This window comes from Prunus persica, chromosome G6 (genome assembly GCF_000346465.2).
Source record: "Prunus persica cultivar Lovell chromosome G6, Prunus_persica_NCBIv2, whole genome shotgun sequence".
Taxonomy (NCBI): Eukaryota; Viridiplantae; Streptophyta; class Magnoliopsida; order Rosales; family Rosaceae; genus Prunus; species Prunus persica.
The window spans coordinates 22,589,220-22,602,878 of record NC_034014.1 but is presented as its reverse complement, the minus strand read 5'-3'; the positions used below and the strand labels follow the sequence as shown (position 1 = coordinate 22,602,878).

The 13,659-nt window shown below is 37.9% G+C and overlaps 2 protein-coding genes across 2 annotated transcripts; both read left to right on the top strand.

The window, feature by feature from the left end:
- Positions 3,813-6,893, top strand: LOC18771948 (ADP-ribosylation factor-like protein 8a). The gene is made up of 6 exons (XM_007205911.2): positions 3,813-4,089; positions 5,079-5,160; positions 5,257-5,289; positions 5,426-5,547; positions 6,175-6,336; positions 6,472-6,893. Exons 1-6 carry the CDS (start codon positions 4,052-4,054, stop codon positions 6,587-6,589), a joined length of 555 nt encoding a protein of 184 aa, XP_007205973.1. The 5' UTR covers positions 3,813-4,051; the 3' UTR covers positions 6,590-6,893.
- On the top strand, positions 7,603-13,582 carry LOC18772591 (pentatricopeptide repeat-containing protein At5g67570, chloroplastic). Its single transcript, XM_007204878.2, is given in 10 exon segments — positions 7,603-8,269; positions 8,397-8,588; positions 9,264-9,345; positions 9,441-9,632; positions 9,730-9,843; positions 10,638-10,731; positions 10,815-10,972; positions 11,859-12,296; positions 12,593-13,312; positions 13,314-13,582. Coding segments are annotated over 10 exon segments (2,619 nt in total). The 5' UTR covers positions 7,603-7,685; the 3' UTR covers positions 13,359-13,582.

The following is a 13,659-nucleotide window of genomic DNA, read 5'->3' as shown; positions in this document are numbered from 1 at the left end:
TTGGGGGGGGGGGGGGGGTGTGATGGGGGTGTTGGGTGTTGTGGTGTTGGTGCTGTTATGGATTGGTTAGCTTTCAGTTCAATGTCTAACTGGTTATTGAAAGGCCTTTGTTTGAGCTGATTCTGACTTTTGCTTTTAGGAACTCCACTTAAAGTGCATCAAATTGAGATAAAAGGGTCAGGTCCAAACCATATAAAGAAGTAATATGCATAATGAGGATGAATAAGTAAACATGGTTTGTTGTGAGTCGTTGATTCATTGTGAGATTCACTTACAACCGCCATAATCACGTTGACAATTGTCCTTAACATTTCTCTACCGACATATAACGTGATGAAGATAAGGAAGCATTAAATTTAAGCATTGGGATAGAAAGCACTTAGCTCATTATTTTGGCTTTTAATAAGATCCATGAATTTGGAATTATAGTTTGACTTTTAATAAATTTCATGTATTTGGAATACTTAGATTAAGGAGGTTCATTCATTTGAGTGCTAATTCAATGTATGGGATGAGAGATTAAGACTTTAAATACTTATATGCATAGACTTCTCAAATCAGTTGTTGTTGAGAATTGAAATTGAAATTAAAGAGTGTTCTCTCATCTTTTGCTCATAATGTGGGTTTGAGTGTTTTTTTGTCTTTTTGCTTAGTTCCAGGTATTCTGAGACTAAATGGGACTTGGTGGTTTGTGGTTCGTGTTTTCCAATATCCTTTTGCTCAAGTACTGCTGCGTCATAACTCTTCCAAGATGCTCAGTTATATGCACCTCTCATTTTCCTCGCTCCTGCTACACCAGTACTAGTCATATGATTCTGTTCAGAATGGCTGTTGAACCCAATGTCTCCACCTTATCTTTTACTCTTCAGTGAAAGCCTTTCATCTAATATTCCTTGAGACAGGTCAACTAGTCAATGTGAAAGCAGTTTTCAGCATTGACATGTTGATCTTGTTCATTGTTATGACCTGTGGTGACGGTGGGACATTAACCGCCGTCGACAACTTGGGTCAGATTGGGAGCTCATTAGGCCTACCCAACTCATAGCATAAGCATTTTTATATCTCTGGTAACCATCTGGAATTACCTTGGAAGAGTTACATCCGGCTTCTCTTCAGAAGTGCTTTTGAAAAAGTATAAGTTCCCTTGTCCCCTTCTGCTCACTCTTGTGCTTCTTTTATCATGCGTTGGCCATCTTCTAATCGCCTTCGGCATCCCCAACTGTCTCTACTTTGCTTCTGTGATTATTGGGTTCTGTTCTGGGGCACAATGGCCATTGTTTTTTGCCATTGTATCAGAAATCTTTGGCCTCAAATACTGTTCCACTTTGATCAATGTTGGTGGTGCTGCTAGCCCTATTGGGGCTTATCTTCTGAATGTCAAAATGGCTGATAATTTATATGATGCAGAGGCCTTGAAGCAGTTGGAAGCTTTGGGTAGGGTTAGGAAAGCAGGGGAGGACTTGACTTGTGAAGGAGTGAATTGTTACAAATTGGCCTTCATTATAATGGCTGCAGTGGCTTTGTTTGGAAGCCTTGTTTAAATTATTTTGGTGATTAGGACAAGGAAATTTTATAGAGGTGATATTTACAAAAAGTTCGGAGAGGCAGCTGAATCTGATGTAGCTGCTTCAAGTGGCACAGTTCCTTCGACAGAAATAGAGGCCAAAGCAGCAGCTGCTGCTGCTCACAGTTCAACCTCCTCAGTAGCAGCACCACAAGGATCAGAGACCAACTTAGGGTAGGGAAAACAATGAGGTAGCTAATTGATTGCTCTGTGAGTGGATGATTGTTTGTTAACATAATTGCTCAGAATATTCTTGTAATTTTCTAATGGAAATCATTAACAAAGGAAAAATCTTGATCTCTCTGTTATATTTCAGCAAATATTTGTTTCTTTTTCTTCAAACCTGATCATTCAGATAATCAATATATTTTTAAGTGCCTTTCACCGACAGTCATTTTACAGTTTGACTACCATTTACTACATAAAACGGAATGTTGGGTTAATTGGAAAATACTTGCCTCCTCCAGGTTAGGGATGACAATGAGTCGAATCAGGGGTGGGTATGCCATTCCCATCCTCATCCCCATTAAGTTTTTTTCACCCATCCCTGCCTTCATACCCGCAATATTCATATCGGGGATTCTCCATCCCCACCTTCTTTGGGGAATGGATTCCCCGACCCACCCCATTATAGAAGAAAAAACTAATATAAAACTACTTTGTTAAGAAAAAAATATAAGATTAGGGCAAGATAATGGATATATATAATATATACATATAAAACAATATAAGAATGTTTACATATTGACTAAAACTTTAATATCATATTTATACATACTATTATATATATTCTAAATGGAGAAGGTTCGGGTCGGGGATTAAAACACCATCCCCGCCCCTCCCCAAACGCCATACTCAAAAAATTCCCCGTATCCATCCCCATACCTCTTTTTTATCCTTCATACCGACCCAATAGGGTCGAATCCCTGTGAAGATCCTTACCCGCAGGGAAAATTACCATCCCTAATCCGGGTTAATTGATTAGCAGAAAAATTGTGATTTGTGGAGGGTGAGTGATAGGTGTACATGAATCCGTCCCATTTGTGTAGCAAAAAAAATTTTGTAGCCTATACAACCCACAATATAAATCCGTCCCTAGTCATGGGGTTCAAATACCACTTTGGACCATTGCAAACATTAAATATATTTGAATGAAAATGAAGGGTATTATAAGAAAATTGAACAAATCTTAATTCCTACATTGTGCAAACTAAATATGGGAATAAGAATCCTATTTTTCGGCATTCCAGACATGGAAATGAAACTCTTCCATTCTTATCTCTTCGAATTAGATATGTGAATTTTATTTCTGAAAAATTCATCATGTGAATCAAATATGCCCTTGTAGATGGTTTTACCAAATTTATATTGAGATATGATATGAGCTTTTTCTATGTTCGGTAGCAGTTTGGCTTGTTTTATTGAGCCATTGTTTCCCTACTTTTGTGGTGGGCTTATGCTTGAACAAAATTCAGTTTTTGTCAAACTTATCTATTATCAACCAACTTCTAGTTTAGTGTTATTTCTCTTTCAAATATTGAAAAAGTCATAAATTTGAATCCTCGACCTTGTTAATAAAACAACATTCTAACTTATGCATCATATATTCGTTCGATTGTCTCCTTTTTATGTGATGATTTCAGATCTATTTTATTAATGAAGTTTTCAATTGCAAACAAAAATGAGAAAGAAAAAAAAAATTGGCAGCTGTATTAAAAGGAAAATAACATTGACAGCAACTATACGGCCTGGATGATGAATGAAGCAGCAAAGCTCCAAATGATACAAATTACAATGGGCTCTCAGTACCTGCTGTGCTTAGAGTCGTAAGTATTAACCCCAAAACCCAACACATACAAGACAACTGTACCAGGTGGCCTCATTTGGCTTTCTCTGCCACTCGAAACTTCCTCCACATCGAGCCGCGCATATAACAACAGTCATATGCGGCTTCATAAACTCTACATCCACTAATATTTCGCCACGTCAAACCAAGTCACCTTCCCATTGGTCCGTATTATTCACTCGCAACTACCGACAGCACGGTTAGTAAAACCCTTCTAAAACAGTGGAATCTTCATCTGATTGGTCCTCGTAACCGGCACGTACGGCCATCGATAGGCCAGTCTTAAATCAATCTTAGCCGTCTGTACAATCGGGTCCCACTTCATATCTGGACGGTCAAGATCTCACTGGACACTAAGACAAGCGAATTCTCACAGATTCACTCATTGGGGTACCGGGTAGAATTAAATTTGGAATTCAGATCAAAAACAAAGACAGAGGGGACAGAGCAATCATATAATTTGTATTTATGAAAAGTGGGATTGGTAGGGAGGAAGGAAAACCAAAACAGGGAGGGAAAGCTTCCCAATAATATAAAGGCTGAGTGTGTGTGTTTATAGATCTCTCTCTCTCTCTCTCTCTCTCTCTCTCTCTCTCTCAGAGTCTATTATCTCTCCGCGCGAAATCAAAGATTCATCATTAATGGGTTTGTGGGAAGCTTTTCTCAACTGGCTCCGTAGGTTAGCTCCTCCATCTCTTTCTTCAATTCTCAATCTTTTTGGGTTGTTATGTGATCCAGTTTTCATACATTTGTCTCGGGAATTTGGGACTTTGCTCTAGCTTATCCTTGTGCTTTGGGTTTAAAAGTAGCAATTTTGAATGAAACTTTGATTTCAAGTTGTTAATTTATTTTGCTTGAATGCTTATTGGCTTTGGTTTTTGTAAAGAGATGATGGGAAAGGAAACCCAAAAGAAAGAAGCTGAAAATTGGCTCCTTTTGCTCCTTTTTAGTTTTTACCAAGCCTTTTGTTTTTTCCCCCCTGGAATTCTGTCAATGTCTTTTTGTTTGATAACCAAACGGATATTTTAAAAGTTTTTACTTGCGGGTTTGCTTCCCTTTTGCTATTTCTGCCCAGAATTTTCCCTTTTGATACTGTAGATTCTGGATTGTGTCTTTTGGCTAGGAGCCTAGGAATGATTGCTGTTTATTTGTGTATATATATATATATATATATATTTTTTTTTTGCTTTGGTTTGAATTACAGAGATGAATTAGGCACCAAGTTTTGTAGATATATGCTTGAAGCATCGTGATGGTTGTTGTAGAGGCTGTTAATGTGCTTTATGCTGCTTTTTGGCATTGAGGCAATTATAGTTTCCAGAATTTGAGACAGATGCTTGAATTTAGCTGCTAAAGGATTGGTAGAGGGAAACGACAGTTGGATTTCTGATGTTGCAGAATGATAGAAATTAGAGCTTTTTTGGATTTAGCAATATCATGTGCTTTGAATAATATCACTTTATACCTACCAAATGCTTGATAAGTATAAAACTCTCTCTCTCTCTCTCTCTCTCTCTCTCTCTCTCTCTCTCCATATATATACCCTTTTGTGCTATTATGGATAAATTTCGGGCAACATTGTGTGTTCTATATTTAAATTTGTTTGTCTTACCTCAATGTATCAGTGATTCACACTGCCTACACTTACGTTATTGCATGTGATTACAGCCTCTTTTTCAAGCAGGAAATGGAGCTATCTTTGATAGGACTTCAGAATGCTGGAAAGACCTCTCTTGTAAATGTTGTTGCAGTAAGTAAATAAGCACAATTACTTTGGATTAATGTTTCTTTCCTAGTTGTCTACTTGTTTGGGCTGATGTGTTGAAAAATGGATTTTTGTTCTTAGACGGGCGGATACAGCGAAGACATGATTCCTACGGTGAGTAATGTTTTCAAAAGAGTTGTAATTGCAATTAAACAATGTTCTATCACCAAATGCTTGTACCACTTATGAATAGCTTCTAGGATTAATTGAATTAATTATTGACAGTGTGGTCATGCAATTCAATTTTCAGGTAGGATTTAATATGAAGAAGGTAACCAAAGGGAATGTTACGATAAAGTTGTGGGATCTTGGAGGTCAACCCAGGTTCCGTAGCATGTGGGAGCGATACTGTCGTGCCGTTTCTGCTATAGTGTATGAACAATTTCCCATCTCAATTGACTTTACTTTTGGAGAACTCTCTAAATGAGCATAAACTTTATTTGTGGAAAAAATTACCAAATCAAAAGATAGATGATGGGATGGCCTTTTCGTGTTTGTGTTAAAATTGTATACCTCGTCCTCAAACCTTTATTTTCTTATAAGCTGATGTTCTCTTTTGTGTTACCAGTTTGGATTGCTTGTTTACTACGCTAGATGTCTCATTCAGTAATGTCAAGCATGAGCAGTGATGCGATGATAAGGAAGTCACGAATATCTATTGGGAATTGTGGGCTTAAACTGTATTATCACTAGTTTTGAGTTTCAATGGGTTGCTTTCTTCGTTGCTGCTGCCGTGCTTCCCCCGTGCCTCCTCCTTTCTCATGCTTAAATATTGCCTCTCCTGCATTGTTTGCTTGCTTGTAACTGCTGTGTACTATTTAATCTTTTCTTGTGTTTGTCAAAACCTTTAGCTGATAGTCTAATGTTCTGGTTAATGGCCCCACGTGTGTCGATAGTTCAAGTGTCAAAGACTCAAAACAATACATTGACTGATGATTCAGTTGAATTGATCCTAGTATTATGAAGACTAAAAGTTTTCCAACCTCTTGTTTGCTGCAGTTATGTTGTTGATGCTGCGGATCCAGATAACTTGAGCGTCTCAAAAAGTGAACTTCATGATTTGCTGAGCAAAAGCTCACTAAGTGGGATCCCGTTGCTGGTCCTGGGCAACAAGATTGACAAGCCGGGGGCTCTGAGTAAACAGGCTTTGACTGATGAAATGTAAGGCACATTATGCTTTTGTTATTGAAACCTTTTTCACTAAACTTATTTGCAGCATGTATTTTCGTATACCTCCCAATCAAAAAGGAAAAAGAAGACATGTTTTGGTACTGATTATGGAATTGTGCCGTGCAGGGGACTGAAGTCAATTACTGATAGAGAAGTTTGCTGCTTCATGATCTCATGCAAGAACTCAACCAACATTGACTCAGTTATCGATTGGCTTGTAAAGCATTCCAAATCAAAAAGCTGAGAGGGTTTTTCTTCTTCTTTTTTTGGTCTGAAAGCTGAGAGGGTTTGCTTCCCTGCTTTTGATCTGTGTGTGATATAATTATTTTTATAAAGGATTCATGTATGGATTGGTTGTTGGTGGTGGGCTTCAACTTGTCTAACTTGGTTACTGATTATTTTTGTTGTTGTATTCTATATTTTACTGTATCATTTCTAATTGCAGACTCGGGGGTTGTTTTGGTGCTCTTAGTCTCCCCTCCTCCCCAAGGCATCTGCCTTCATTCACATATTGGAATTCATGGAAGTTTGAGACTGGCATTTTCGTTTATGCGTGTTGAAAGTTAAACATCACCATAGGCATCAATAAGAGGATTTTATTTTTTATTGAAATTGCCAGAGTTATATTGTAATTGGTATTCTACTGTCTATGGCTGCTTGAATAGTTTAGAGATACATGGGAAAACCAGCTACAAATGATGTATATTAATAAAACATTACAAAAGCTATTTCCTTGAGTAGGACCCGAAAAATTGAAACTGAATTGCTCCTGTTTTCATCTGAGAGTATATTTACCCTCCAAAAAAGTATCTTATGTTTATATGGCACAGTGGCACTAAGTCAAATCGGTGAACAAATCAAACGTTTAATATAAAATTACGTAGAGAAACACAATATATTACGTAGTAGTAAATATGAGTTAGGTCAGTTGGTCATGGTAGGATTCAAATTTGATTCTCTCATACATTAAAATAGTTTAGAATATCGCTTTGCTAGAAAAATAAACAATGAAAAATATGTAGTGTACGACCATAAACTCTCAATGTGGATCATTTCTACTACAAGTTCTTATGGCGTGGTTATTGTTTTGCTCCTCGAATTATGATTCGAATATCAATTTAGGTATCCAAAAACTCTCCGTTTGAGCCACGTCAGTCAACTCCGTTAAAGAATCCGTTTGAGCCTGGTGATGTGGCTTGATGGACTCATTTGTTTGCTGACATGTAAGCCATGTTGTATAAACGGTCAAAAAGCATCAGTGCTGTCCAAACCGCTCACAAAAACCTTAGCGCCTAAACGCTCACAACTCGCTACACTTTCACAGAGTCACAACTTCAGCCATGGAAGCTCTGCAAGGATCCCTCCCTCAACTCCCTCATACCAAATTCGAACCAGACACTGATAAAATCAAACGCAGGCTCAACAATGGAGGCGTCTACCCAACTCCCAAGATAGTCCACACCATCCGCAAGAAAGAAATTCAAAAGCACAACCGCAAGCTCAATCGCCTCGCAAAGGCCGACCCGTCGTCCCCACCTCTCTCTCAGTCCCAAAAACAAGCCTTGGCGGACGAAACCCATTTCCAAACTCTCAAGCGCGAGTACAGGGACTTCACCAAAGCTGTCAAAGCGAAGACTGGTGACGGTGAATCCATGGTTGGGCGGCCATGGGAGGGGATTGAGAGAATTGGGTTCCGAGAGCTTGCGAGTACGAGTGCAGAGTATGGTGGAGAGAAGCTGAAAAAGGAGGAGCTGAAAGCATTGAGGGAAATGTTCGAGGCTCGGAAGCTTGAGGACTTGAAATGGGTCTTGGATGATGATATTGAGCTGAAAGAAGACTGGATGGATGGTGAAAATAGGGTCTGGGACCCGGCTAAGCGGAGGAGACGCGGCGAGGGCGAGGTGATTCAGTTTCTTGTTGACAGGTTTGTATTGGGATTTTGGTTTTAGATGGATTGGTATTGGTTTTAGAAGGTTGTACTATTAAGTTGGGGTCTTTTTTTTTTTTTTTTTTTGGTTGGTGGTGTGTGTGGTGGTGATTTTGTGGTGCAGACTTAGTGCTACAGAGTTTTCCATGAAGGACTGGAAGCTTTCAAAAATGATGAAACAATCAGGGTTGCAGTTCACTGAGGGTCAGATGCTTAAGATTCTTGGAGGGCTCGGTGCTAAGGGATGTTGGAAACATTCGCTGGCTGTTGTGGAATGGGTATACAATGATAAGGGCAATAAACATTGCAAAAGCAGGTATTTTTATGTGGTGAAAACTTTGGTTATATGTTTCAAGCACTATTAAAATGTTTCCATTTGGGAGTTTGGCAAATGTCACCCAAATTGGACTACTAAAGGTTCTTCGAATTTCTAAAAAATGAATAGTGGAAAGAAACTTGATTATCATACTAGCCAATGATGCCATTCAACATGTCAGTTTTTTTTGCCATTGTTTCTGGCATTTCTTTGATTCCAAAGCAAATAGTTCTCTTGGCCCAGAGCCACATTGAGAAGCAAAGCTGCCACTGAATAAGGTTTGGCAGTGGGATTTCACCTGTTATCCAATCCACTCACGCAAACAATAAACTTCATTGTTTTTATTCAGACACAAACTCAACGTAAGATTAGAGTACACTCAAGTGGGTTTTTCATGGTTTGGTATAACTTTGATGATTCTATAATTATATATTGGATAGGATGAGATGCAATAATGTAGTGCTTTTGATATAGGCAACAACTATTGGTCCGTGAACTATACCAACAAAGCTTCCATAATCTGTTTTCTACAGACTTTTTTTTAAAACTTTGTTTTTTTATTAATGTGCATATTGGTGTGTGACTCGATGTAATGCTATTGACTCGGTTACAATTCTAGACAGACCTTTGAAACTACTCGTTTTCATCTTGTTGACAAATTGATGCATGTTGTAGGTTTGTTTACACAAAACTTTTGGCAATTCTTGGGAAGGCACGAAGGCCCCAGGAAGCTCTTCACATTTTCAATCTGATGCTTGTGATGTCTTGTTCTTTTGTAACCTTATATTTTCAAATCCTCCTTGATAGTTTATACAATTTTGTTGGATAAATTCTTACAACCATTTCATTCAGGGAGATTTCCACATATATCCTGATGCTGCTGCCTACCATAGCATTACAGTTACACTTGGTCAAACTGGTCTTCTGAAGGAATTGTTGAAAATTATTGAAAGCATGAGACAGAGACCTTTCAGAAGCAATAAAAATATGTTCCCCAAGAACTGGGACCCTGTCGTTGAACCCGATGTCATTGTGTATAATGCTGTAAGAGAGTATTTTTGTGTATTTCAATTGTCATTCCTTGTTATACTTTATTCCGCACATTGATGCAATTCTATTTCTCTTTCAAATTGGTTGCCAGCTACTGAATGCTTGTACTCAGTCCCATCAGTGGAAGGGTGTATCCTGGGTGTTTAACCAGTTGAGAAAGAGTGGTCTGAAACCTAATGGAGCAACCTATGGACTTGCTATGGAGGTAATAACCTGGATTGCAACATGTCTTAACACATAATAGTCCAAACATAGGTCCTTGTTATTATGACTTTCGTGAATATATAAATACAATATGATTCAGAGGTTCAAACCATGAAAGTATATTAAACATTAAAACTTCAGTCTTGTATTTAAAATACTTGTATTACCTCTCAGTTATACTGCTAGTAAAATATATGTATTACTCTAAACCTTAAACTAAGTGGTCAAATCCAGATCCTTGTTTTGAATTCACACATCCAAATGCAATCTAAAAGGGTTATATATGGTGTAAACTAAAATAAGTAATCATGAAAGAACTATATACTGATGTATCATTTTAATTTCAAATTAAGATTCCGTTGTGCCTTTGGAATTACATGCTATGAGGAGCTTGGGATCCTCAACCTGAACTTTATCCCTAAAATAACTAGGGTCAGCTATATGAATCCTACTTCAAGAAGCCTAGTCTCCTCTGCCACTAGGATCTGTCCAAAGTCATACACTACCTCTCTAGTTATCATACCCTCGCTACCAATGCAGTCTTCTCTATTGGACCATCCTTTAGTCTCCGATGCACATAACTAAATCATCTCCAGATTGATTTCTGGATCTTTGGTCTTATTAGTGCTACCCACCTTTGAACAGATATTTTTCAAATCTCATTCTCATCTTATCCTTTTTCTTCTGAAAAATAATTAATCTTTTTTTTTTCTTTCTAGTATTGCCACACATGTGTCTTTGTGTCCTCAAATGATATTTGTATTCGACTCTAACATTAGGTGCTTGTTGTTGAAGGTAATGCTGCAATCTGGAAAGTATGACCTTGTGCACGAGCTCTTCAGGAAAATGAAAAACAGCGGTGAAGCTCCAAAAGCTCTTAACTACAAAGGTAATCATGTTAGTATCTCATCTCGTATTGAGATGGATGTATGATTTTTGGTCCCTCTTACATAACGGTATGCTATTTCCCAGTTCTTGTCAGAGCTTTTTGGTGTGAAGGAAAAGTCAACGAAGCTGTGGAAGCAGTTAGAGATATGGAACAAAGGGGAGTGGTTGGAACAGGCAGTGTATATTATGAGTTAGCTTGCTGCCTTTGCAACAATGGTAGGTGGCAGGATGCTCTGGTAGAGGTAAGTGTCTTTGTCTATGGAGTTTGGATCTACTGTGACTGGCTTTATTTGTTTAGGTGTGGTATACTAACCATGTCTGATTCAATCTGTAAAGAGTCTTCGGTTGCTTGCATCAGTCCTGTCCTGTTTTCTTTTCAATCACTTCCTGCCATATGGTTGATTTATTGCAATATAGGAGCTTTGTCGTACAAGTCATACATGTTTGTATCACCTATCAATGCTCTCCAGAGCATCAAGAATTAAAGCATGGAAAATCAATTTATAACATAGTTGTCATGAATATAGTTGATGGCCATTCTTTAAGCTGACTTTGTTACATTTAGTATTTTAAGTTAAGGAGCTGCCTAGGAAACCTACCCGTCAGACTCATTTGTTATTCCTGTGTACCTAATTTGAATATTCTTAAGTGGACTTGCCCCTGTAACAAATTTGTTCTAATTTTCTTATTAAAGGACGTATGTTTATAATAGTGATCATTTTGTGAGTTACAAAGAGAGGTTTTTGGTGCTTAATTAGAAATATGTCGTTCTACATCGTAAGCAATGTCTACCTTGTTAACAAGTTTTCATTTGTGGAATGAGGCGTTCAAACTTTATTGAGCTAGATATTGGCATAAAGAAATGGCATTAGATAACTTGTATTATTTGAAGGTTATTGTAAAGGCATGAATTTGCAGTTGTCCAAAACAGAATTCAGTATTTTTGTTTCTTTTGATTTACTTGTTTCTTGTGCTGAACTTGGATAATAATGGATGTTGTGATAATTGTCAAAAGGTTAGGCCACTGACATTTCCATTTTTTTGGGTCAAATAGTTTCTTTTATGTTAGGTCGTGACCTATCTAGCTGTTTTGGAATTAATACTTATGGTGGACCTATCTGCCTGCAGGTTGAGAAGATGAAAAATGTATCAAACACTAAACCTTTGGAGGTCACTTTCACGGGCATGATAACGTCTTCCATGGAGGGTGGGCATATTGATAGTTGCATATCTATATTTAAACACATGAAAAACCGTTGTGCCCCCAACATAGGGACCATAAATACAATGCTGAAAGTCTTTGGACGTAGTGATATGTTTTTCAAAGCTAAAGAATTGTTTGAAGAAATCAAGACTGTTAGAGCTGAGTCTGATTTTTCACTAGAAGGTGGTGGTACTTTGGTTGTCCCTGATCAGTACACGTATACGTCAATGCTCAAGGCATCTGCCAGCGCTCTGCAATGGGAATACTTTGAATATGTGTACAAGGAGATGGCTCTATCTGGATATCAAGTAGATCAAACTAAACATGCATCGCTACTTGTGAAAGCATCCAGAAGTGGGAAGGTAAACTATATAGCTAATAGTTTTTTATTTCTTCTTCTTACATCCACCTATTGTATTGTACTTGGAACTCTTTTCTTTCTTTAGGATCAAAAAGGGTATATCTGTTAGATATTTTGGCTGGTGTCCAGTGATAGTGTTCATCCTTCCATTAAATTACCTTGTTTCCAATGAAAGCCAAGAACTTGGTAAGGTATTTAGTAAATATAATAACTGTTGGGGGACAAAAAAAACGTAGACAAATGTTTATAGGATGAGTCAGCGTAGCTTATTATAGTTCATATTTTGTTTTGATGCAGTTTTATCTACTAGAGCATGCATTTGACACGAGTTTGGAAGCTGGAGAAATTCCCCATCCATTGATCTTTACTGAAATGGTATTTCAAGCTACAGCTCAACATGATTATAAGAGAGCTGTAACCCTGGTCAATGCCATGGCTTATGCTCCATTTCAAGTCAGCGAAAGACAGTGGACAGACCTTTTCGAGAAAAATGGAGACACAATCACTCAGGATGGCTTAGAGAAACTGTTGGATGCTCTACACAATTGTGATGTAGTATCGGAAGCCACCGTCTTAAATTTATCAAGATCATTGCTTCGTCTTTGTCGGTCTTACAGATCAAGAGGCTTATCAAGTTCCGCCCCTTTTGGCAGTGGAGCCACAGAAACATCATCCTTGGATGGTGATAATGAGGAAATTTATGGTAATGGAATTATGCCAAATCATTCTTTAGAATCGATTGATGGTAGCCATAACCCTAGGAGGGAGCCTCTTGATAAGAGTACCAATGTTCCTTTGGATGCATTTTCTGTTAATCATGCTAGCACCAGAAGAGATGTTGATGAAGTTACAAGGACAGTGTCTAGGTCATCCGAATATATTTCTGATGAAGATGGTGAATACTCAACAGAAATCGATAAGGAAATTGAAGCACTGATTTATAAAGATGTTGATGATTCTCATGACTCAGATTTGCCCTCAGCACCTGAAATACTGAAAGTGTGGAAGGAAAGAAGGAAAGAAGCAAGGGATAGTCTTCCTCTTTCAACTTGGGCAGAAGTAAATTGAGGTTTTTTTTTATAAGCCAGATCCCTTTAGAAGGGTAAGCAACTCATATTTCTATTTAGCCCCTTTTTGTCATTGTGTATATAGGAAAAGTATTTACTAAGGTTCTGCTGTGTCTCGTTTGCTGCCGATGCCTCTTAATGTAAATACCAAAATACGCCCCAAAGAAAGCCAACAACTTAAACTTCATGTTATTTTTTCCTTTGGAAAACATTTCTTGTGTATTATTTTGATGTTATGCAAAATGAGAGAGAGAGAGAGAGAGAGAGAGAGATGGCCATGAAAAAATTGAAGTACAT

Excerpts from the sequence above, each read along its gene's own strand:
- LOC18771948 (XM_007205911.2), top strand. The coding sequence starts at position 4,052 with ATGGGTTTGTGGGAAGCTTTTCTCAACTGGCTCCGTAG. Across the intron at positions 5,290-5,425 it reads GCGAAGACATGATTCCTACG|GTAGGATTTAATATGAAGAA; the intron begins GTGAGTAATGTT and ends TTCAATTTTCAG. Across the intron at positions 6,337-6,471 it reads CAGGCTTTGACTGATGAAAT|GGGACTGAAGTCAATTACTG; the intron begins GTAAGGCACATT and ends TGTGCCGTGCAG.